Genomic DNA, 24,859 nt, shown 5'->3' with positions numbered 1-24,859 from the left:
CATTGGGAGGAAAACAGAAACGGGGCGAGTCATCTTGTTACCGCACATTGTATCCCAGGTATAATGTTGTTGCCGTCGGGCAGAAACCTCGTATCCCCATTATTATTTATTGGTACTAGATCATTCTACAGCGTCGCACAAAAGCATCAAAGTATAGCAGATCTGCAAGCTCGAAGCGTGGCGTGAAGAGACACATGTTGGGCATGCCGATCCATCCGCTGCTTTTGAATTTGAATCTTGAAACATAACAGTTTTGGACATGAGGAGGTTTTCACCCAACAGTGATACATACAGTAGAGCAGTCTCTGTGTTACACAAACGGATGCTGGCAGACTCGTACGTCAGATCCTTTAGTTGTGGCCGCGCCTTGCATCACAGCAGCAAGTTGGTATGTTTCTGATCAATAAGTGGTGTGGAATTAATTGCCCATTAAGCCATTCTGACCGGGCACCCATTCTGGTGTCGGCATCATGTTATGCTTTAGCTATTGAAAAATAGCAGATCTACAAGCTCATAGCGCGCCACCGAGTGGCGCGATACGAGCTTGTAGGTCTGCTATTTTTTGAAAAATCGAAGAGCGAATGACATTTTTAGAATCTGATCTCGGGTCAGAATGGGTTCATCAGACCAGTGTGTGTCCCAGTGGAAACCTCGTGTGAATCTGATCTCAGGTCAGAATGGGTTAAAGCACTGGTTCTCATATGCATATGAACCCTTAGGGTGCGTTCAGACTTGGACGGTAAGAGCGGCGCGATTACGTGCAAAGTCAACGCAAAGACGAGAAGTGGCGCGAGCGCCGCCAACGGGAGGGACGCGACCTGGCACAGCACAGACGGGACGAACCGAGGCGAATATTTAAATTGAAGTCTGAACGCACCGTTAGAGGAAAGAAAAGTCTGAAAGCCTACCCATGGAACAGCCATTTCTACGCTCTCAGGTGCACAGTATACCCAACTGGGGGTCCTTATACAATTAAGGCTGCACAATATATCGTTATTGTATCGTTATCGAGGTATGGACATGCACACGCAACGGTATCACAATAGCGATATATTGTCAATATATCGTCCACTTCTAAAGCCAACAACATCCTGTTTTAGCCTGTGCCCTCAGAAAATAATCCACCACTCCATTTCTCCTTCTTTCATGCTCATTATTGGACTTATTATTGGATTGGATTACGCAGGTTTTTTTATAATGTTTAGTTTTCAATGTTGCAACACTTAAAATATAGACTGACATTTTAACAGTAATATTGTATATCGTATCGTATCGTATCACAATGTATGGCATATATACCGAGATATGCAATTTTGTACATAGCGTGCAGCCCTACTTACAATGACACATCTTGAGGACCATTGGACTGGAGGACCCTTTCATAGAAAAGCAGGTAGGCTTGGCTACCCTCGACTTTGCTCTCCGGCATGGGCTGAACACTGCCATCGCTGACATGGAACCATGACTCTCTAGGTGGCGCTGTGTCACCTTGCATCGACGCTCCATTGGACGAGGGCGTGGGGCGTTGAGACGGGGCCTTGACACGCGCCGTATAATGCCCTGATCTCATTGTCCCGCTGTGCTCTACGATGCCGTAGAGGCTGTACAGCACTCTGCGCTCTCCGTCCGACACAGTCTTGCATTTTGCAGCGCAGAAAGGTGCAAGGTCCAGTTTGTGAGGGAACTGGACATGTCTGTTCACTTTGCATAGACGGTGACCAATCTGTTGGAATCTCTTTAAGTGTAGCGTGAGCACGGGAGGAGGGGAGGAGATGAGCATTTGCTTGACGGCGTCCGTGTATACGTTGTTGTCGTCGTTGGCGTGGCGCCTCACCGTGCACGTGGCACACAGCAGGCGGTTCGCCCGCGTGAGGGTCTCCACTTCGGTGAAGTGAAACAGACAGGACTGCACGGAGCACTCCCCTTTCTCCGGTGTGCTTCTCGTAGCCAGCGTGTGGAAGGCCAGCTCTGCGTCCTGATTTACCACGGTGTACTCTTTGGGTTCGGCCGGAGAGTCTCTCTCCTCGTCGACGTCCATCCCTTCGGGGCGTTCTGATTCATCCAGGGACCTGTTGTCCATTCCATCTGCCGCCTCACCCATCACTTCTTGATCGGTCTCGGATATGGTTTCGTCTTTTGAGACGGTGAAACGATTGCAGTTCATTGAGCTGACACATGAGTCTTCCTCCATCCATTCCGCATTGGCTTGGGCCGGATGGCGGTCCTCTTTGTCCTGTTGTGAAACACCCATTTCTGCCAACGGCCTCACTGGAGTCTCTTCTCGAGTCCCATTGTCAGTGTGTTCTATAACCTTTGGGTGTGGAGCATCTGTCTGCTTCCGTCTCTCTGCGAGGTGCTTCGGTTTCTTGGCATGTTTCTTCTTGGGGTGGGGTATGTAATCATTTCCAGGGCTGTTCGCCTCATCTGAAACAGGAAGGGAAAGGTCGAGAAATGTCTCTGTGACTGACGACACTGTGTTGCATTCCCGACACATTACAGTGCTGGTGATTTCCCCACCAAACACTTCATCAACAAAGTTCCTGGCAGATCCACTTTTCTCGTACTCTTTAACCGATTCCGTTTTCCCAGATTTAGTCAATGCCTCCGATATCCCAGCGTGTAATCTCTTCGTCTCCTCGGCTCGCATCCCGTCTAGCAGGTAGCGCAGGAGCTCTTGACTGTCCTGTTGCTTGTAGCCTTGGAACCGGGCAGCCTTTTTACAAACTTGCGTGAACAAGCTCCGGGGACAGACGACGCGCTCCTTGGTTCTCTGGATCTGACCGAGTAGCTGACACATTGACAGAGTCAGGGATCCAGGCTGGTCCAACTCAACCACAATAGGCTCTAGACCCGAGGAGGTACCTGGTGTAACGTTAACATTGATCTTTTCCGCCGTCATTTTACTGAGAAGCTGCCTTAGCATCGATGTTTGACAGAGGTTCTGAATGACGGAATTGAAAAAACACGTGTTTCCAAGATTGGAGAGACCCTTCACTTCATGCTTCTGCGGACACACGGCCCCCTTCTTCCCATTCGTGTTAAGATTTCCCTCGTTCTCTTTGTTTTTATCAACCGTCCAAGGTGGTTCTTTCACCGTCGAATTTCTCGGTTCTGGAAGAGTTTTATGGCTCTCATTTGACACGGCTTCCGACTGATCTTCCAACTCCCTGGTCAATTTGTTTTTGATGTTGGTCACTAACTGAAGTATATTTGCGTTTTCGTCGCTGTACTCATTGTACTGGACTTCCTGATCACATCTATAACACCACACACTCCAGTCGTCCATGCTGACTACCAAGCAATGTAAACCTGAACGGGGCTGCTCATAATGTTTGACCGCATGTTGTTTCTCAGAGTTCCGGCCACATCCTCTGTGTCCACATCGTAAACACATCCATATATCCTCTGTACCAGACGCCTGTAGCTTACAGTCCTGGCAAGTGTTGCAGTGTGTCACGGCAGATTTGACAAACTTGTGATCCACCCCCTTCTTGACATGGTGACAGGTTGTGACGTCCTCATCCTCCTTTTGACTTTTCTCCTTCCCGTTTTCCCTTTTCACATTCTGGCTTCCATCCTTCCTGCTTTTCTGTGACGCTTTCACATTCTGTCTCGTCTCCCTGCCTTTTTTCTTCTGCGCCATTTAACACTAACCGTACAGACAGCAGATAAGCCTGATATATCCTACCATTTAACACTAACCGTACAGATAGCAGATAAGCCTGATATATCCTAGGAAATGTGAAAGAGTGTTGTCTCCAAATATGGAGATGGCTGACATCATAGCACTGACATCACTGTAGTAGTAGGCCTACTAGTACTAGCCCTCTATGGCTCTGTACTAGGGCGGCGGTGGCTCAGGGGTAGAGTGCCTGGATGGAAACCGTAAGGTTGCCAGTTCGAACCCGGGCTCCCCCAGAGTTACTGTCGAAGTGTCCTTGAGCAAGACACTGAACCCCTAATTGCTCCCGATGTGCTAGTTGGTGCCTTGCATGGTTTCCGCTGCCATCGGTGTATGAATGTGTGTGTGTATGAATGGGTGAATGTAATGCACCATCTCTGTAAAGCACCTTGGATAAAGGCGCTATATAAATGCACCATTTACCATTTACCATTTTTACTAGCCTAAGTCATTGGGAACAGTATACCAGTTAGTATAATGCAATGCCTGTGGTACGATACCCGTCGGGCTCGCATAGCCAGATAACTAGTCCACGATCTCCCAATGCTACACACAGGGTCTGGAACTACACCTGCCGGTATCCGACCATGGAAGCATGATGCATGATAATTAATTATGCTAAGCAGCAAGCTATACAGTATAATGCCTAGATAATTCAGATTTATATTGGGATACATTTGCGTGCTTGTATGAAGACGAAACAGAAGTGGGGAGGAGGCTTCACTTCCACTTCATCACTTCCTCATGATCAGAGCTTCAGTAGCTCCAGACTGACGGAAGCACTTGTGTGGCCAGACTAATCTTGTGACTAGTCTGGCCACACAAGACTAGTCTGTACTCTGTAGGGCTTTCACGATCAATTCAACTTCCGATGTTAACACAATCAGTGCCGGGATTCCTTTCAAAGTAGCAGCTCGGGGTGCCGCACAGATACGGCAGCTTTTACAACTTCCATCGTTACCGACTCGGTGCTCTCAGGGCGGCAGTCAGACAGATATTTTGTGAAGCCACTAAGGAAATGAAAGTTCATATAATGGCCTGTTGTGGCGCTGCCCACATCCAACTAACTTCTCTGTCCCTGCAGCCTCCCTTAAATAGGAGTGGATCCTACCACAGGACACAGAATCAATTAGCACCATTTCTTCTCAATAAATACTTTCAATATAAATACTTCCATAAATAACACCTTGAATACAAGTAACCTAAACATTCTAAATAATGCGTTACAATTAAACAAGTATAAAACAGAATGAACAGTTGAACACTCAATGACAATTACTCCAAGCATCAAGAGAAACACCCCTCTCCTGCACAGCACTTTGGCCCCTTCCTCATCAAGGGAAATGCCACCAGCAGTGCAGGAGAGACAACTAACCAATCAGTGATTACAATCTCAATAAAGGTTAAAACAATAGTCCTTGCCTGTTACGGGTCAAGTCTATCTATAAATGCACCACATATCTGTGTGTACGTCTGTAATATCTATAAATGCACCACATATCTGTGTGTACGTCTGTAATATCTATAAATGCACCACATCTCTGTGTGTACGTCTGTAATATCTATAAATGCACCACATCTCTGTGTGTACGTCTGTAATATCTATAAATGCACCACATCTGTGTGTACGTCTGTATATAAATGCACCACATCTCTGTGTGTACGTCTGTATATAAATGCACCACATCTCTGTGTGTACGTCTGTAATCCACCACATCTCTGTGTGTACGTCTGTAATATCTATAAATGCACCACATCTGTGTGTGTACGTCTGTAATCCACGTATATCCAGAACCCTCCCTAAATCATAATCACCCTTACACCTCATATATGGAGCTGGCCTGTTCTGACACCACATGACTGATCACCCCCAACGGGCACTGATCACCCCTAGAACTCCATATATGGAGCTGGCCTGTTCTGACACCACATTCGTTCTTCCACAGTGTCTGCTCCAAAGGAGCCCTTATATAGCTGCGAAAAGTAATAGCATGTATCCCTGTCACATGAAATGTTGTCCAGAAAAAGCTTTGTATTATTCATGGTGTGAGCATATATGAGTCCATGTTATCTGGAGCAGCTCCCCCATCTCCACACACACTGTATTCATTCCAGCAGTGGGGAATGCTATTCGAGGGATCATCGGATGAATGCGCACGCACACAAGATTTGTCAGAGGGGAGTATACTGCAAAGTCATCCGGAGAAGTGCTTCGAGTTCAGAGTGTTTGTGTTTTGGTCCACTATTCTCTCCTTTCTTCGTGCCTGGAGAAACACACAGGATTGGTGATAGAAAACGTATAGAGCCAGAGTCATGCGGAAGACTTTGTAATACAACAGAGTGAAACGCTCCCCCCAGACGTAGGACGGTATGAGGCAGTGCTTTAATACAACAGAGTGAAACGCTCCCCCCAGACGTAGGACGGTATGAGGCAGTGCTTTAATACAACAGAGTGAAACGCTCCCCCCAGACGTAGGACGGTATGAGGCAGTGCTTTAATACAACAGAGTGAAACGCTCCCCCCAGACGTAGGACGGTATGAGGCAGTGCTTTGTAATACAACAGAGTGAAACGCTCCCCCCAGACATAGGACGGTATGAGGCAGTGCTTTAATACAACAGAGTGAAACGCTCCCCCCAGACACAGGACGGTATGAGGCAGTGCTTTAATACAACAGAGTGAAACGCTCCCCCCAGACATAGGACGGTATGAGGCAGTGCTTTAATACAACAGAGTGAAACGCTCCCCCCAGACACAGGACGGTATGAGGCAGTGCTTTAATACAACAGAGAGTGAAACGCTCCCCCCAGACACAGGACGGTATGAGGCAGTGCTTTAATACAACAGAGTGAAACGCTCCCCCCAGACATAGGACGGTATGAGGCAGTGCTTTACCCCCCAGACATAGGACGGTATGAGGCAGTGCTTTACCCCCCAGACATAGGACGGTATGAGGGAAACGCTCCCCCCAGACATAGGACGGTATGAGGCAGTGCTTTTCAAACCCAAAATGATATTTGGCCGCAGATCCAATCTGAAAAGGTTTTGTTGCCAGGGACACCCAGAAGATGATGATGATGATGATGATGACGATGATTATTATTACCCTTATTATTATTATTACATTAATATATATATTATTATATGTTAAATATTTTCCAGACTAGCAGATTTACAGTGCAAGCTTTCAACGAGGCACAAAGTGGACACGCTGTGAGCTTATAGATCTGATATTTTTGAATAGCCAACGTAACTACAGTATACAGGGAAAAAGTGGTTAACCCATTCTGACCTGAGATCAGATTCATACGAGGTTTCCGCCGGACACACACTGGTCTGATTGACCCATTCTGACCTGAGATCAGATTCTAAAAATGTCAGTCGCTCTTCGATTTTTCTAAAATAGCAGACCTACAAGCTCGTATCGCGCCACTCGGTGGCGCGATATGAGCTTGTAGATCTGCTATTTTTCAATAGCTAAAGCATAACATGATGCCAACACCAAAATGGGTGCCCGTTCAGAATGGGTTAAAATGATTGTGATGCTATGGACCCCCTGGAACCCAACCAAGAACCCCTGGAGGTTCCCTGGACCCCACTTTGAGAACCAATGCCCTAAAACATGTGGAGAGCTTTAAATGCTGTGATTGTCAAAGTGGGGGCCAGCAATCCCCATTGAGGTCCTTGAGGGGGTTCCCAAATACATTTAGTTAAAATTCACTGCAGCCTAAATATCAGTTTAACCACTTTTATATAACACCACAGTTTATATCATTATATTTGAAAAATTGCCGATCTACAAGATCACAATGTGTCGCATCGTGTACATAGATTGTACATTTTACTTGTTTTATGTTTAAGATATTTCTAAGGGCCTTTTTTATTGATATATTATTTAACAGTAAGCTGACAAGAAATGGGGAGAGAGATACTCAGCAAAGGTCGTCGGGATCGGGAGTTGAACCCGCAACACGCTGCCTTGCTGGATTACCAGCCTAGGTGCCCAGACAGCTACGCTAGCCGTGCGCTCCTAAATTGTACATTTCAACAACACAAACCCTCTCGACAGCGGTCCCTGCAAAAAAAAAGAAAAAGCCAAACACTTCAATTTGGCGAATCCTTGACATTAAACTGTTCAAAACCACCGTTGGCTAAGCACCCTGCAGAGCCAACAACGGCGTGATGGTTCTGACCTCCATCTGAGGAATGACATCAAGGCTCAAGGTTGAATTCCTGCTGAAAACCCCTACAGCTTTCCCCATGAGCCCCAACGTGTCACTTATCTTCAGGCTATCAGCGCCAACCGTGTTATCTTGAAGATAAGCTCTTGTGGACAAGCAACGCCAGTGTTCCAACAGAGTAAATGAGGCAGTGTTCTACAGCGCCTCTCACTCAGTCTGCCAAATGCACAGTGAAAACCACCCACTCTGCTGTGCTTAACTCATCAAAGCCGGGAAAGCGTTTGTCCCATTTTAACCATCAATTTATACATGTTGGTGCCGTGCTACGAGCTTGTAGATTAGCCATGTTTGAAGATTTGGAAAATGTGTCAAAATCTTTAAAAGGATCATATATATATATATATATATATATATATATATATATATATATATACACACACACACACACACACACACACACATACACTGACTTATTTTATTTCTGAGATGTGGGTCCGCCTATACATATAGTTGTGGCAGAGATCCATGACATGTCTCTTTTCATGTCTTTTCATGTTGTCGTCGACAATAAAGCCGATTCTGAATGTTTGAGCACCACTGATTTATAGCAACAACATATGAATTTATTTGTATTTATTTTTTCCAGACAACTGTTTAGGATTTAGGAGACAGAGTTGGCCTCAGGTTGTAGCGGGTTAAAAAGAGCATCCATCTTTTCAGAATCACATAGACTTTTGTTTCACAGCAGAGGCGGCTAAATGGAGTGTTATTGGACACAATGGACAATGGCCCAAGGTCCGATCGAAGAAGACAACTGCAAATAATCATCTGTCCAGCCCCGTGTTCAGATGGTTCCATTTTTTTCTCCTGACCTAGCTTTCAAATCGGATGACCTCAAAAGCATGTTCCCGCACACGATTCTCTCTTCTGAGTTTGCATGATTATTGGATCATTGTCTGCATGTGCACTCGACTCAAGTATGAGTTATAATTACAATTTACAATTTAGGCATTTAGCAGACGCTCTTAATCCAGAGCGACTTACATTTAAGCAAGAACAAAAGCATGGGAATACATCACATGAAAGCATTTATCATGAAACATGCGTAAGCTAAGAAAGTAACATTGGAATATCTATATAATGAAACTATACATACACTATACATATAAACTATACATATTTACTACTATGCTATACATATGTACTATGGCGTGCTATGACTATATACAATACAATTGTAGTGCTGTCTACATAACATGCTATAAGTCTGTATCAGATGCTATCTAAGTCAACAGAAATGCTATCTAAGGGGTTAGGGTAAGTGCTATGGGCCATGATGGAGTCTGAAAAGGTGGGTTTTCAGGCTACGGCGGAAGATTGGGAGTGATGCTGCAGTTCTGACTGCAATGGGAAGTGCATTCCACAGTTTTGGAGCCAAAATAGCTCACAACACAATGCCATCTGTTGGTGAGTCATGGATTGCAGACACTATTTTTTTTTGGCATACCATAAATAAACAGAACATAATAATGCATCTTTGACACAACGGAAATCCTGACCCGAGCGACTGCCATCCCGTTTCACCCGGGACAAAAACACATCCTCCGCACGTTAATTTTTCATGACGCCCAGGATCCCCAGCCTAGCTAGCTGGCACCCCCGCGTGTCATTGATTGCTGTCGCCATGCAGTGCACCTTGAGCCTGCATGAAAGGGAGAAGAGATGGCGTGGTCAGCCTGTTTCATCATCCAGGCAACAATCTGGACCATATTAATGATCCAATACCATGTCTGATGGCTTTCAGCTCCAAGGTGAAAAATGACCACAAACAGATGTCCCCGTGCCATGTCCTGCACTGAACATTAACCAATTCTGACCTGAGATCAGATTCTATAAACGTCTTCTACATCCTGACAGTTTTCTGAAAAAGCTATGTTTCTATGTCAGTCGTTCTTCGATTTTTCAAAAATAGCAGATCTACAAGCTCAATAGATCTGCTATTCTTCAATAGCTAAAGCATAACATGATGCTAACACCAAAACGGGTTCCCGTACAGAATGGGTTAATCATAGCGCTCCCCTGCCAGCCTGGACAGACAGACACACACACACACACACACACACACACACACACACACACACACACACACACACACACACACACACACACACACACACACACACACACACACACACACACACACACACACACACACACACACACACACACACACACAATACAAAATATCTGTTTTTCACGCAGGTGTGACAATAACGGTGGTGTCCCATCTATAGCAACGTGTACGTGCCACGTGCACGGCATGTGGAGTAGTGGTCATGTGATGTGGCTACTAGCCCATTCTGACCTGAGATCAGATTCATATGAGGTTTCCACTGGACACACACTGGTCTGATGAACCCATTCTGACCTGAGATCAGATTCTAAAAATGTCAGTCGCTCTTCGATTATTCAAAAATAGCAGACCTACAAGCTCGTATCGCGCCACTCGGTGGCGCGATATGAGCTTGTAGATCTGCTATTTTTGAATAGCTAAAGCATAACATGATGCCGACACCAAAACGGGTGCCCGTTCAGAATGGGCTAGCTGTCATCTTTCTTGCCGGTCTCTGTTGTGAGGACTATACCGCCAAAAAACATCACGAATACAAAAACAAAACAAGCAGGAGCTGATGAGTCAGACGACAATGAGTCAGAGTTGTGTTGCGCACGACAGTGGTGAGGAATACGTAACTAGAGCATTACGATGCGAGGCAGTCGGAAGTGATTAAACTCTCAATTACTTCTGCAGCAGCTTTTGACAAAGGCGACGGCGGGCCTCCTGTTTGGGACGCAGCGGTGTCAGGTATTGGATTAGCCCCGGCTCTCCCGAGGCCTTTAGACAAGATCTTATTTGCTCCACGGTAATGCTGTTAACCTCCCCCCCCCGCCCGCCCGCCCCCACCCCCTTTAACCCATTCTGAACGGGCACCCATTTTGGTGTCAGCATCATGTTATGCTTTAGCTATTGAAAAATAGCAGATCTACAAGCTCATATCGCGCCACCGAGTGGCGCGATACGAGCTTGTAGGTCTGCTATTTTTTGAAAAATAGAAGGACGACTGACATTTTTTTAATCTGATCTCAGGTCAGAATGGGTTCATCAGACCAGTGTGTGTCCAGTTGAAACCTCGTATGAATCTGATCTCAGGTCAGAATGGGTTAAATGTGGACACCTCGCCGACATGTCGGCAAGCTCTTCTGACAAGAGCCGTGAGGCAAATAACATGTTTCTTAATTCCCTCGGCGGATTCCTTTTCAAACACATAGTTCGCTGCCTTCGTGGCCGTGCCCTACAACTGAACTCGATTTATGCACCCTTTAGACCAACGGCGGCATAAGCCAATTAGTGTGTGTGTGTGTGTGTGTGTGTAATGCCGTGTGGGTGGCTCGGCTTGACAGGTCCTGTGGCGATTTTAGCATGGCATTTCTGGGTGGGGGGGGGGGGGGGGGGGGGGGGGGGGGGGGGGGGGGGGGGAGTTTTGTACGACGATCAGTTTGGAGTCACAAGGTGAAACCACAACACTGCGCTGCCAAATCGTTTTAGTTTCTAGATGCTCTGAAACATTTTAAAACGTGCATTTAAAGGGATTGTGACATTAAAAAAAAAGGTTTTGGAATTGTTCCTTTTTTTTTAGGTTTTCTAATCTCAATTGCACCCAAAAAACATGAACTTTTAACATTCAGTAGATTTTCTGTGATCTGGGGTTTTCTGGCTCAAACAGGTGCTCTGATTTGCCGGCAGTAAGTGACATCACTTACTGCAAATCCCATATATGTCAATGGGATTTGCCAGCAGATGTCACTGTTTCACTGTGTTGCCTGTTTTCATTGTAGCTCAAAAGGCCCAAAAAACCCCCAAAGAAAACGTCAGACCACAGAAAATCCACTGAATGTTCAAAGTTCAGGTTTTTTGGGTGTAATTGAGGTCATAAAACCTAAAATAAAAAATAAAAATAAAAATAAATGAAAATGAATGTCATAAAACCATTAATAGCTCTACAGAATCACAACAGAGAAATTAAAAGAAAATGGATGGCACATTGTGAGCTTGTAGATCTATCTTCAAAGACTTGAAATGGGACATTCTGCATAATGAGCCTACTTTTAGTGCATTATGATGTCAACACTTTTGTACTTTTACTCGAGTACATTTTGAATTCCGAACTTTTTACTTTTAACAGAGTATATCTACATTACAGTATTGATACTTTTAGTTTTAGTTTTTTTATCCCACGATTTTGTATTTTGAAATTGTGTGTACTTTTTCCCCACCACTGCAGTTCAGTACCACGGACAGCGGCCGTGAGCTGCCCTTCAATGCCTTGAAGACATCACGGCACGAGTCACGATCTGGGACCCCGATCTACACTGTAAAATACTCACTCAGTATTAATCATGGAACCAAATAGCCCCGAATTTGGTATTTTCTTATATTGTGGTAATGATACTTTTAGATGAGCGCAAACTCTACTTATTCCACCACTAACTAACAGCAGGGATACCAGAAGTCTGCTCCCAAACAGTCTGGCATGAAGATGAACAGGAGTGTAACCCCCCCCCCCAAAAAAAACCCCTGCCTCTCTGCCTGCCTCTCTCTCTCTCTCTCTCTCTCTCACTCTCTCTCTCACTCACTCTCTCTCTCATATGAATGTAATTTCCTCTGTGGGCCTCGGGTCTTCTATGATTATTTTCACCCTGACGTTGCATCCTTTCATTTCGCTGTACTTTCACGGCACTTCAGACAAGAGTCCATTTTTAACCCATTCTGACCGGGCACCCATTTTGGTGTCGGCATCATGTTATGCTTTAGCTATTGAAAAATAGCAGATCTACAAGCTCATATTGCGCCACCGAGTGGCGCGATACGAGCTTGTAGGTCTGCTATTTTTGAAAAATCGAAGAGCGACTGACATTTTTTAGAATCTGATCTCAGGTCAGAATGGGTTAAAGGCGCTAACAGGAAAAGATTTGCAGACGAGATCGATAGCTGAAGATGAAACAGACCGGAGGAGAGGAGAGCAGATGAGTGTTATACTGTATAGTATAGTGTTATGCTGCCGCTGCTGTTGCGTGCGTGCGTGCGTGCGTGCGTGCGTGCGTGCGTGCATGCGTGCGTGATGTAATGTGAGTGAGGGCGAAATGCTTAGTGTATACAACAACAAAACAAAATATGGTGGTATGTAGAGCTTGAGACAAAAAACTGCCCTGATGGAGACAGACAGACAGACAGACAGACAGACAGACAGACAGACAGACAGACAGACAGACAGACAGACAGACAGACAGACAGACAGACAGACAGACAGACAGACAGACAGACAGACAGACAGACAGACAGAATCACTTCAGACAGAAATAACAGCTTGCGAAACCATTCCTGAACGGTGTGTCTTTTCTATACATGGGTTCATACCCTGCTCTTCCACATGGGAGACCATTCAAAGCAGACTCACCCAAAGGGGAAACTAAACCATTCAAAGCAGACTCACCCAAAGGGGAAACTAAACCATTCAAAGCAGACTCAACCCATGTTGTCCATATTTGTGGGCAGGTCATCATCAAAATGTACAAAACTTTCTTTGACACCAAATCAAAGAAATGTACGTTCTTCTTCTAAGTTTTTTTCCTATGTTTTGTTATCTTTGACACAACAAAACACATCGTACAGTACCATGTCATGTTGTCATTGCAGATGAGCAAACAAAATACAACTTTGGGATTTATTTGAAAGTCACATTACATCTTCACAGCCTGTGGAGATGTAATGCGACTCTGTGATTAGATCTGGTCTGATCATAGACCCTCAAAAAGGTACGACACTGTATGTGTAGACGTTTTAACGTTGCAGGGTCCCTGGCACTGTATGTGTAGACGTTTTAACGTTGCAGGGTCCCTGACACTGTATGTGTAGACGTTTTAACGTTGCAGGGTCCCTGACACTGTATGTGTAGACGTTTTAACGCTGCAGGGTCCCTGACACTGTATGTGTAGACGTTTTAACGCTGCAGGGTCCCTGACACTGTATGTGTAGACGTTTTAACGCTGCAGGGTCCCTGACACTGTATGTGTAGACGTTTTAACGTTGCAGGGTCCCTGACACTGTATGTGTAGACGTTTTAACGTTGCAGGGTCCCTGCATGGCGTCGTTCCCCTTTAAAGGTACGACACTGTATGTGTAGACGTTTTAACGCTGCAGGGTCCCTGACACTGTATGTGTAGACGTTTTAACGTTGCAGGGTCCCTGACACTGTATGTGTAGACGTTTTAACGTTGCAGGGTCCCTGACACTGTATGTGTAGACGTTTTAACGCTGCAGGGTCCCTGACACTGTATGTGTAGACGTTTTAACGTTGCAGGGTCCCTGACACTGTATGTGTAGACGTTTTAACGCTGCAGGGTCCCTGACACTGTATGTGTAGACGTTTTAACGTTGCAGGGTCCCTGCATGGCGTCGTTCCCCTTTAAAGGTACGACACTGTATGTGTAGACGTTTTAACGTTGCAGGGTCCCTGACACTGTATGTGTAGACGTTTTAACGTTGCAGGGTCCCTGACACTGTATGTGTAGACGTTTTAACTTTGCAGGGTCCCTGACACTGCATGTGTAGACGTTTTAACGCTGCAGGGTCCCTGACACTGTATGTGTAGACGTTTTAACGCTGCAGGGTCCCTGACACTGTATGTGTAGACGTTTTAACGTTGCAGGGTCCCTGACACTGTATGTGTAGACGTTTTAACGCTGCAGGGTCCCTGACACTGTATGTGTAGACGTTTTAACGCTGCAGGGTCCCTGACACTGTATGTGTAGACGTTTTAACGTTGCAGGGTCCCTGACACTGTATGTGTAGACGTTTTAACGCTGCAGGGTCCCTGACACTGTATGTGTAGACGTTTTAACGTTGCAGGGTCCCTGGCACTGTATGTGTAGACGTTTTAACGCTGCAGGGTCCCTGACACTGTATGTGTAGACGTTTTAACGTTGCAGGGTCCCTGACACTGTATGTGTAGACGTTTTAACGCTGCAGGGTCCCTGACACTGTATGTGTAGACGTTTTAACGCTGCAGGGTCCCTGACACTGTATGTGTAGACGTTTTAACGTTGCAGGGTCCCTGGCACTGTATGTGTAGACGTTTTAACGTTGCAGGGTCCCTGGCACTGTATGTGTAGACGTTTTAACGTTGCAGGGTCCCTGCATGGCGTCGTTCTCCTTTAAAGGTACGACACTGTATGTGTAGACGTTTTAACTTTGCAGGGTCCCTGACACTGTATGTGTAGACGTTTTAACGTTGCAGGGTCCCTGCATGGTGTCGTTCCCCTTTAAAGGTACGACACTGTATGTGTAGACGTTTTAACTTTGCAGGGTCCCTGACACTGTATGTGTAGACGTTTTAACGTTGCAGGGTCCCTGACACTGTATGTGTAGACGTTTTAACGTTGCAGGGTCCCTGACACTGTATGTGTAGACGTTTTAACGCTGCAGGGTCCCTGACACTGTATGTGTAGACGTTTTAACGTTGCAGGGTCCCTGGCACTGTATGTGTAGACGTTTTAACGTTGCAGGGTCCCTGGCACTGTATGTGTAGACGTTTTAACGCTGCAGGGTCCCTGGCACTGTATGTGTAGACGTTTTAACGTTGCAGGGTCCCTGACACTGTATGTGTAGACGTTTTAACGCTGCAGGGTCCCTGACACTGTATGTGTAGACGTTTTAACGTTGCAGGGTCCCTGACACTGTATGTGTAGACGTTTTAACGCTGCAGGGTCCCTGGCGCCGTTCCCCTTTAAAGGTACGACACTGTATGTGTAGACGTTTTAACGTTGCAGGGTCCCTGCATGGCGTCGTTCCCCTTTAAAGGTACGACACTGTATGTGTAGACGTTTTAACTTTGCAGGGTCCCTGACACTGTATGTGTAGACGTTTTAACGTTGCAGGGTCCCTGACACTGTATGTGTAGACGTTTTAACGCTGCAGGGTCCCTGACACTGTATGTGTAGACGTTTTAACGCTGCAGGGTCCCTGACACTGTATGTGTAGACGTTTTAACGCTGCAGGGTCCCTGACACTGTATGTGTAGACGTTTTAACGCTGCAGGGTCCCTGGCACTGTATGTGTAGACGTTTTAACGTTGCAGGGTCCCTGACACTGTATGTGTAGACGTTTTAACGCTGCAGGGTCCCTGACACTGTATGTGTAGACGTTTTAACGCTGCAGGGTCCCTGACACTGTATGTGTAGACGTTTTAACTTTGCAGGGTCCCTGGCACTGTATGTGTAGACGTTTTAACGCTGCAGGGTCCCTGACACTGTATGTGTAGACGTTTTAACGTTGCAGGGTCCCTGACACTGTATGTGTAGACGTTTTAACGTTGCAGGGTCCCTGACACTGTATGTGTAGACGTTTTAACGCTGCAGGGTCCCTGACACTGTATGTGTAGACGTTTTAACGCTGCAGGGTCCCTGACACTGTATGTGTAGACGTTTTAACGTTGCAGGGTCCCTGACACTGTATGTGTAGACGTTTTAACGCTGCAGGGTCCCTGACACTGTATGTGTAGACGTTTTAACGCTGCAGGGTCCCTGACACTGTATGTGTAGACGTTTTAACGTTGCAGGGTCCCTGACACTGTATGTGTAGACGTTTTAACGCTGCAGGGTCCCTGACACTGTATGTGTAGACGTTTTAACGTTGCAGGGTCCCTGACACTGTATGTGTAGACGTTTTAACGCTGCAGGGTCCCTGGCACTGTATGTGTAGACGTTTTAACGCTGCAGGGTCCCTGACACTGTATGTGTAGACGTTTTAACGCTGCAGGGTCCCTGACACTGTATGTGTAGACGTTTTAACGCTGCAGGGTCCCTGACACTGTATGTGTAGACGTTTTAACGTTGCAGGGTCCCTGACACTGTATGTGTAGACGTTTTAACGCTGCAGGGTCCCTGACACTGTATGTGTAGACGTTTTAACTTTGCAGGGTCCCTGACACTGTATGTGTAGACGTTTTAACGCTGCAGGGTCCCTGACACTGTATGTGTAGACGTTTTAACGCTGCAGGGTCCCTGACACTGTATGTGTAGACGTTTTAACTTTGCAGGGTCCCTGACACTGTATGTGTAGACGTTTTAACTTTGCAGGGTCCCTGACACTGTATGTGTAGACGTTTTAACGTTGCAGGGTCCCTGGCGCCGTTCCCCTTTAACCCATTCTGAACGGGCACCCATTTTGGTGTTGGCATCATGTTATGCTTTAGCCATTTAAAAATAGCAGATCTACAAGCTTGTAGATCTGCTATTTTTTGAAAAATCGAAGAACGACTGACATTTTTTAGAATCTGATCTCAGGTCAGAATGGGTTAATCAGACCAGTGTGTGTCCAGTGGAAACCTCGTATGAATCTGATCTCAGGTCAGAATGGGTTAAAGGTACGACACTGTATGTGTAGACGTTTTAACGTTGCAGGGTCCCTGGCGTCGTTCCCCTTTAACCCATTCTGACCTGAGATCAGATTCTAAAAATGTCAGTCGCTCTTCTATTTTTCAAAAATAGCAGACCTACAAGCTCGTATCGCGCCACTCGGTGGCGCGATATGAGCTTGTAGATCTGCTATTTTTCAATAGCTAAAGCATAACATGATGCTGACACCAAAACGGGTTCCCGGTCAGAATGGGATAATGGTTGTTTACTCTGTGGCCACTTCTTAAAGTCACCCTGACCGTATCTCCAAGAGAGCGAGAATTCAATTTGGGTGTTTGGGTGAGGAAATTGAAAGGGAGGATTTAAAGTGAAATACATGGCCTCTGCTAAACTAAAAAATATATATCTAAAATATAATAATCTGGCTGTCTGCTTAGGTGTGATATGAAGACCTAACTCTATCTAGGTGATAGAAGCAAACTTTAACAATATTATTGCCTTACTACTTTATTTCATTCTTATAATTGCTTATTTCTTTCCCATCCCGTTTGAGAAAGTATTTGGTGGTGACAAGGAGGGGATGAGTTTTGTTTTCTAATTGTTTTCTAATGAGATAGTTCCCACAGTTAATTAAACACTTCATAAAAAACTTTTAGTTTGACAAAATTGCTTTGTGACATTTAACAACGTTTTAGCGCACAGCAGAGAGGCACACACTAAACATTTCAACAGGACCTTTTAACCCATTCTGACCTGAGATCAGATTCACACGATCACACGATCAGATTCACACTGGTCTGATTAACCCATTCTGACCTGAGATCAGATTCTAAAAATGTCAGTCGTTCTTCGATATTTCAAAAAATAGCAGACCTACAAGCTCGTATCGCGCCACTCGGTGGTGCGATATGAGCTTGTAGATCTGCTATTTTTAAATAGCTAAAGCATAACATGATGCTGACACCAAAACGGGTGCCCGTTCAGAATGGATTAAAAGTATGTCCCGCTATCAAGCTATCCCCGGGATTCCTCCAGAGAGAGACAGAGAGAGACAGAGAGAGAGAGAGAGAGAGAGAGAGAGAGAGAGAGATAGGGAGGAGATAGAGAGAGAGAGAGAGAGAGAGAGAGAGAGAGAGAGAGAGAGAGAGAGAGAGAGAGTTATTTGCATGACTAGCCGAACAAAAGCTCTTTCTTCCACATGGTTGACCTTGTGGTTGAAGCAATATTAGAGTTGGCAGCGTGAAAACACTACACACCGCTGCCACTACACTACACACTACACACTACACACTACACTACACACTACACACACACTCTGCTGCCACGTCCGCTTTAGTTTTACTGCCCGCTGAGGCGGCGTGGTTGGAGCCGGTGCCAACGTGCCAACGTGCCGCCTGCTACGAGACCAAACGAAGCCGCCTGGCCAGGCATGGCGGGGGAGAACCTTGTATGTCCAAAGCCATTATACTTTTGAGGAGATGGGAGAGAGAGGGAAAACTAGAAAAAGTGCCCTTCTGGGCACAGGTCTCCACCAGGATAGGAATGTAGGACATTGCAGCTTGCCTTCATCTGGTGGTTGGATAAAAGGGCAACAAAAGTAAACTAGAGAGACTGTGTACCAATTTGCGCAATGTTTGGACAAAATCTGTAGGTGTACTGTGCAAAAACTTGTTTTGCACAAAGCGGCCTCCTGGTGGCGCTATAACAGGCCGTTCTGGAAGTTTTGGGGCAGAGGTTCATCGTTGGCATCCAGGGAGTGTGTGTGCAAAAATTTGGCATCGACCGGGTTAACGGTGGCCGAGATTAGCTGTTCACGGACACACACACGGACACACACACGGACGGACGGACGGAGTGCAAAACATACTCTCCCCCCATGCCTTCGGCCTGGTGGAAACAAAGCCTGTACTTAAAATGGATCCACTGTTAATTTTTTTTAGCTAATTTTAATTTAGTCTTATTATAGTCTTTTGAATAACACACCATTTAGTCTTAGTCCCATTTAGTCTTCTTAAATTGTTTAGTCTTAGTCTAGTCCTAGTCAACGAATATCAAAATATTCGTATTTTAGTCTTAGTCTTTTGATTAACACACCATTTAGTCTTCTTAAATTGTTTAGTCTTAGTCTAGTCCTAGTCAACGAATATCAAAATCTTAGTATTTTAGTCTTAGTCTTTTGATTAACACACCATTTAGTCTTCTTAAATTGTTTAGTCTTAGTCTAGTCCTAGTCAACGAATATCAAAATCTTAGTATTTTATTCTTAGTCTTTTGATTAACACACCATTTAGTCTTCTTAAATTGTTTAGTCTTAGTCTAGTCCTAGTCAACGAATATCAAAATCTTCGTATTTTAGTCTTAGTCTTTTGATTAACACACCATTTTAGTCTTAGTCCTATTTAGTCTTTTGAATATGTTTATAGTCTTAGTCTAGTTTTAGTCGACTAAATATCTAAAACCTTAATCTTAGTCTCAGTCTTAGTCACAAGCTCTTAAATTAAGGGTTTTAAATGTACAGTATACAAGAACCACCCACGACAGACTTAAGCACTAAGCACTAGCAGATCTACAAGCTCTGCATTGTATGACACGAGGCTATGGGATTACAATGCAAATAAAAAGTACATGGACCTGTGGACTTAGCGCCCTCTACAGATATTGACGTCAGACTTCTGTGCTCAATACAAAATACAAATGCACCTTTTACTATTTTATTCCAGGGGAAAAAATGTAGAAGAAAATGAATATCATATGTTGCATTACTCTATGGAGATACAAGGTTTTCGACAGCATCAGAGAAAATCCAAAAACAAAATGAAACAAAAAAACATGCATTCTGATTCAGACAGTGCCACTGTCGGTGTCACTGCGTGGTGACATGCATTCAGACCGTGCCACTGTCGGTGTCACTGCGCGTTGACATGCATTCAGACAGTGCCACTGTGTCGGTGTCACTGCGCGGTGACATGCATTCAGACAGTGCCACTGTCGGTGTCACTGCTCGTTGACATGCATTCAGACAGTGCCACTGTCTGTGTCACTGCGTGGTGACATGCATTCAGACAGTGCCACTGTGTCGGTGTCACTGCGCGTTGACATGCATTCAGACAGTGCCACTGTCGGTGTCACTGCTCGTTGACATGCATTCAGACAGTGCCACTGTCTGTGTCACTGCGTGCTGTTGACATGCATTCAGACAGTGCCACTGTCGGTGTCACTGCTTGTTGACATGCATTCAGACAGTGCCACTGTCGGTGTCACTGCGCGTTGACGTGCATTCAGACAGTGCCACTGTCGGTGTCACTGCGCGGTGACATGCATTCAGACAGTGCCACTGTGTCGGTGTCACTGCGCGTTGACATGCATTCAGACAGTGCCACTGTGTCGGTGTCACTGCGCGGTGACATGCATTCAGACAGTGCCACTGTGTCGGTGTCACTGCGTGGTGACATGCATTCAGACAGTGCCACTGTCGGTGTCACTGCGCGTTGACATGCATTCAGACAGTGCCACTGTCGGTGTCACTGCGCGGTGACATGCATTCAGACAGTGCCACTGTCGGTGTCACTGCGTGGTGACATGCATTCAGACAGTGCCACTGTGTCGGTGTCACTGCGCGTTGACATGCATTCAGACAGTGCCACTGTGGGTGTCACTGCGTGTTGTTGACATGCATTCAGACAGTGCCACTGTGTCGGTGTCACTGCGTTGTTGACATGCATTCAGACAGTGCCACTGTGGGTGTCACTGCGTGTTGTTGACATGCATTCAGACAGTGCCACTGTCGGTGTCACTGCGTGTTGTTGACATGCATTCAGACAGTGCCACTGTGGGTGTCACTGCGTGTTGTTGACATGCATTCAGACAGTGCCACTGTCGGTGTCACTGCGTGTTGTTGACATGCATTCAGACAGTGCCACTGTCGGTGTCACTGCGTGGTGACATGCATTCAGACAGTGCCACTGTCGGTGTCACTGCGTGTTGTTGACATGCATTCAGACAGTGCCACTGTCGGTGTCACTGCGCGTTGACATGCATTCAGACAGTGCCACTGTCGGTGTCACTGCGCGTTGACATGCATTCAGACAGTGCCACTGTCGGTGCCACTGCGCGTTGACATGCATTCAGACAGTGCCACTGTCGGTGTCACTGCGCGTTGACGTGCATTCAGACAGTGCCACTGTCGATGTCACTGCGTGGTGACATGCATTCAGACAGTGCCACTGTCGGTGTCACTGCGTGGTGACATGCATTCAGACAGTGCCACTGTGGGTGTCACTGCGCGTTGACATGCATTCAGACAGTGCCACTGTGTCGGTGTCACTGCGCGGTGACATGCATTCAGACAGTGCCACTGTCGGTGTCACTGCGCGTTGACATGCATTCAGACAGTGCCACTGTCGGTGTCACTGCGTGTTGTTGACATGCATTCAGACAGTGCCACTGTCGGTGTCACTGCGTGTTGTTGACATGCATTCAGACAGTGCCACTGTCGGTGTCACTGCGTGGTGACATGCATTCAGACAGTGCCACTGTCGGTGTCACTGCGCGTTGACATGCATTCAGACAGTGCCACTGTCGGTGTCACTGCGTTGTTGACATGCATTCAGACAGTGCCACTGTCGGTGTCACTGCGTTGTTGACATGCATTCAGACAGTGCCACTGTCGGTGTCACTGCTTGGTTGACATGCATTCAGACAGTGCCACTGTCGGTGTCACTGCGCGTTGATATGCATTCAGACAGTGCCACTGTCTGTGTCACTGCGTGGTGACATGCATTCAGACAGTGCCACTGTCGGTGTCACTGCGTGGTGACATGCATTCAGACAGTGCCACTGTGTCGGTGTCACTGCGCGTTGACATGCATTCAGACAGTGCCACTGTCGGTGTCACTGCGTGGTGACATGCATTCAGACAGTGCCACTGTCGGTGTCACTGCGCGGTGACATGCATTCAGACAGTGCCACTGTCGGTGTCACTGCGTGGTGACATGCATTCAGACAGTGCCACTGTCGGTGTCACTGCGTGTTGTTGACATGCATTCAGACAGTGCCACTGTCGGTGTCACTGCGCGTTGACATGCATTCAGACAGTGCCACTGTGTCGGTGTCACTGCGCGTTGACATGCATTCAGACAGTGCCACTGTCGGTGTCACTGCGTGGTGACATGCATTCAGACAGTATCACTGTCGGTGTCACTGCGCGTTGACGTGCATTCAGACAGTGCCACTGTCGGTGTCACTGCGTGTTGTTGACATGCATTCAGACAGTGCCACTGTGTCGGTGTCACTGCGCGGTGACATGCATTCAGACAGTGCCACTGTGTCGGTGTCACTGCGCGTTGACGTGCATTCAGACAGTGCCACTGTCGGTGTCACTGCGTGTTGTTGACATGCATTCAGACAGTGCCACTGTCGGTGTCACTGCGTGGTGACATGCATTCAGACAGTGCCACTGTCGGTGTCACTGCGTGGTGACATGCATTCAGACAGTGCCACTGTCGGTGTCACTGCGCGTTGACATGCATTCAGACAGTGCCACTGTCGGTGTCACTGCGTGTTGACATGCATTCAGACAGTGCCACTGTCGGTGTCACTGCGCGGTGACATGCATTCAGACAGTGCCACTGTCGGTGTCACTGCGTGGTGACATGCATTCAGACAGTGCCACTGTCGGTGTCACTGCGCGCTGACATGCATTCAGACAGTGCCACTGTCGGTGTCACTGCGTGTTGGTGACATGCATTCAGACAGTGCCACTGTGTCGGTGTCACTGCGTGGTGACATGCATTCAGACAGTGCCACTGTGTCGGTGTCACTGCGTGGTGACATGCATTCAGACAGTGCCACTGTCGGTGTCACTGCGCGTTGACAAGCATTCAGACAGTGTCACTGTCGGTGTCACTGCGTGGTGACATGCATTCAGACAGTGCCACTGTCGGTGTCACTGCGTGGTGACAAGCATTCAGACAGTGTCACTGTCGGTGTCACTGCGTATTGACATGCATTCAGACAGTGTCACTGCGTGGTGACATGCATTCAGACAGTGCCACTGTCGGTGTCACTGCGCGTTGACATGCATTCAGACAGTGCCACTGTCGGTGTCACTGCGTGGTGACATGCATTAAGACAGTGCCACTGTCGGTGTCACTGCGTATTGACATGCATTCAGACAGTGCCACTGTCGGTGACACTGCGTGTTGACATGCATTCAGACAGTGCCACTGTCGGTGTCACTGCGCGTTGACATGCATTCAGACAGTGCCACTGTCGGTGTCACTGCGCGTTGACATGCATTCAGACAGTGCCACTGTCGGTGTCACTGCGTTGACATGCATTCAGACAGTGCCACTGTGTCGGTGTCACTGCGTATTGACATGCATTCAGACAGTGCCACTGTCGGTGTCACTGCGTGGTGACATGCATTCAGACCGTGCCACTGTCGGTGTCACTGCGCGTTGACATGCATTCAGACAGTGCCACTGTCGGTGTCACTGCGTGTTGTTGACATGCATTCAGACAGTGCCACTGTCGGTGTCACTGCGTGTTGTTGACATGCATTCAGACAGTGCCACTGTCGGTGTCACTGCGTGTTGTTGACATGCATTCAGACAGTGCCACTGTCGGTGTCACTGCGCGTTGACATGCATTCAGACAGTGCCACTGTCGGTGTCACTGCGCGTTGACATGCATTCAGACAGTGCCACTGTCGGTGTCACTGCGCGTTGACATGCATTCAGACAGTGCCACTGTCGGTGTCACTGCGCGTTGACATGCATTCAGACAGTGCCACTGTCGGTGTCACTGCGCGTTGACATGCATTCAGACAGTGCCACTGTCGCTGTCACTGCGTGTTGTTGACATGCATTCAGACAGTGCCACTGTCGGTGTCACTGCGCGTTGACATGCATTCAGACAGTGCCACTGTCGGTGTCACTGCGCGTTGACATGCATTCAGACAGTGCCACTGTCGGTGTCACTGCGCGTTGACATGCATTCAGACAGTGCCACTGTCGGTGTCACTGCGCGTTGACATGCATTCAGACAGTGCCACTGTCGGTGTCACTGCGCGTTGTTGACATGCATTCAGACAGTGCCACTGTCGGTGCCACTGCGTGTTGTTGACATGCATTCAGACAGTGCCACTGTCGGTGCCACTGCGTGTTGTTGACATGCATTCAGACAGTGCCACTGTCGGTGTCACTGCGTGGTGACATGCATTCAGACAGTGCCACTGTCGGTGTCACTGCGTGGTGACATACATTCAGACAGTGTCACTGTGGGTGTCACTGCGTAGTGACATGCATTCAGACAGTGCCACTGTGGGTGTCACTGCGTAGTGACATGCATTCAGACAGTGTCACTGTGGGTGTCACTGCGTAGTGACGTGCATTCAGACAGTGCCACTGTCGGTGTCACTGCGTGTTGACATGCATTCAGACAGTGCCACTGTGGGTGTCACTGCGTAGTGACATGCATTCAGACAGTGCCACTGTCGGTGTCACTGCGTGTTGTTGACATGCAT

The 24,859-nt window shown here is 46.9% G+C and overlaps 1 protein-coding gene across 1 annotated transcript; it reads right to left on the bottom strand.

The window, feature by feature from the left end:
* Nucleotides 1-1,336: 1,336 nt before the first annotated feature.
* On the bottom strand, nucleotides 1,337-3,286 carry LOC310866446 (ubiquitin carboxyl-terminal hydrolase 16-like; the record flags this gene model as incomplete). The annotated part of the gene is made up of 1 exon (XM_083776063.1): nucleotides 1,337-3,286. The coding sequence occupies one exon, from the start codon at nucleotides 3,284-3,286 to the stop codon at nucleotides 1,337-1,339; it is 1,950 nt and encodes a 649-aa protein (XP_083632189.1).
* Between the last annotated feature and the right edge of the window lie 21,573 nt (nucleotides 3,287-24,859).

Source organism: Protomyctophum parallelum, assembly GCF_964188405.1.
Source record: "Protomyctophum parallelum genome assembly, chromosome: 11".
NCBI lineage: Eukaryota > Metazoa > Chordata > Actinopteri > Myctophiformes > Myctophidae > Protomyctophum > Protomyctophum parallelum.
This window is presented reverse-complemented; position numbering and strand designations above follow the sequence as displayed.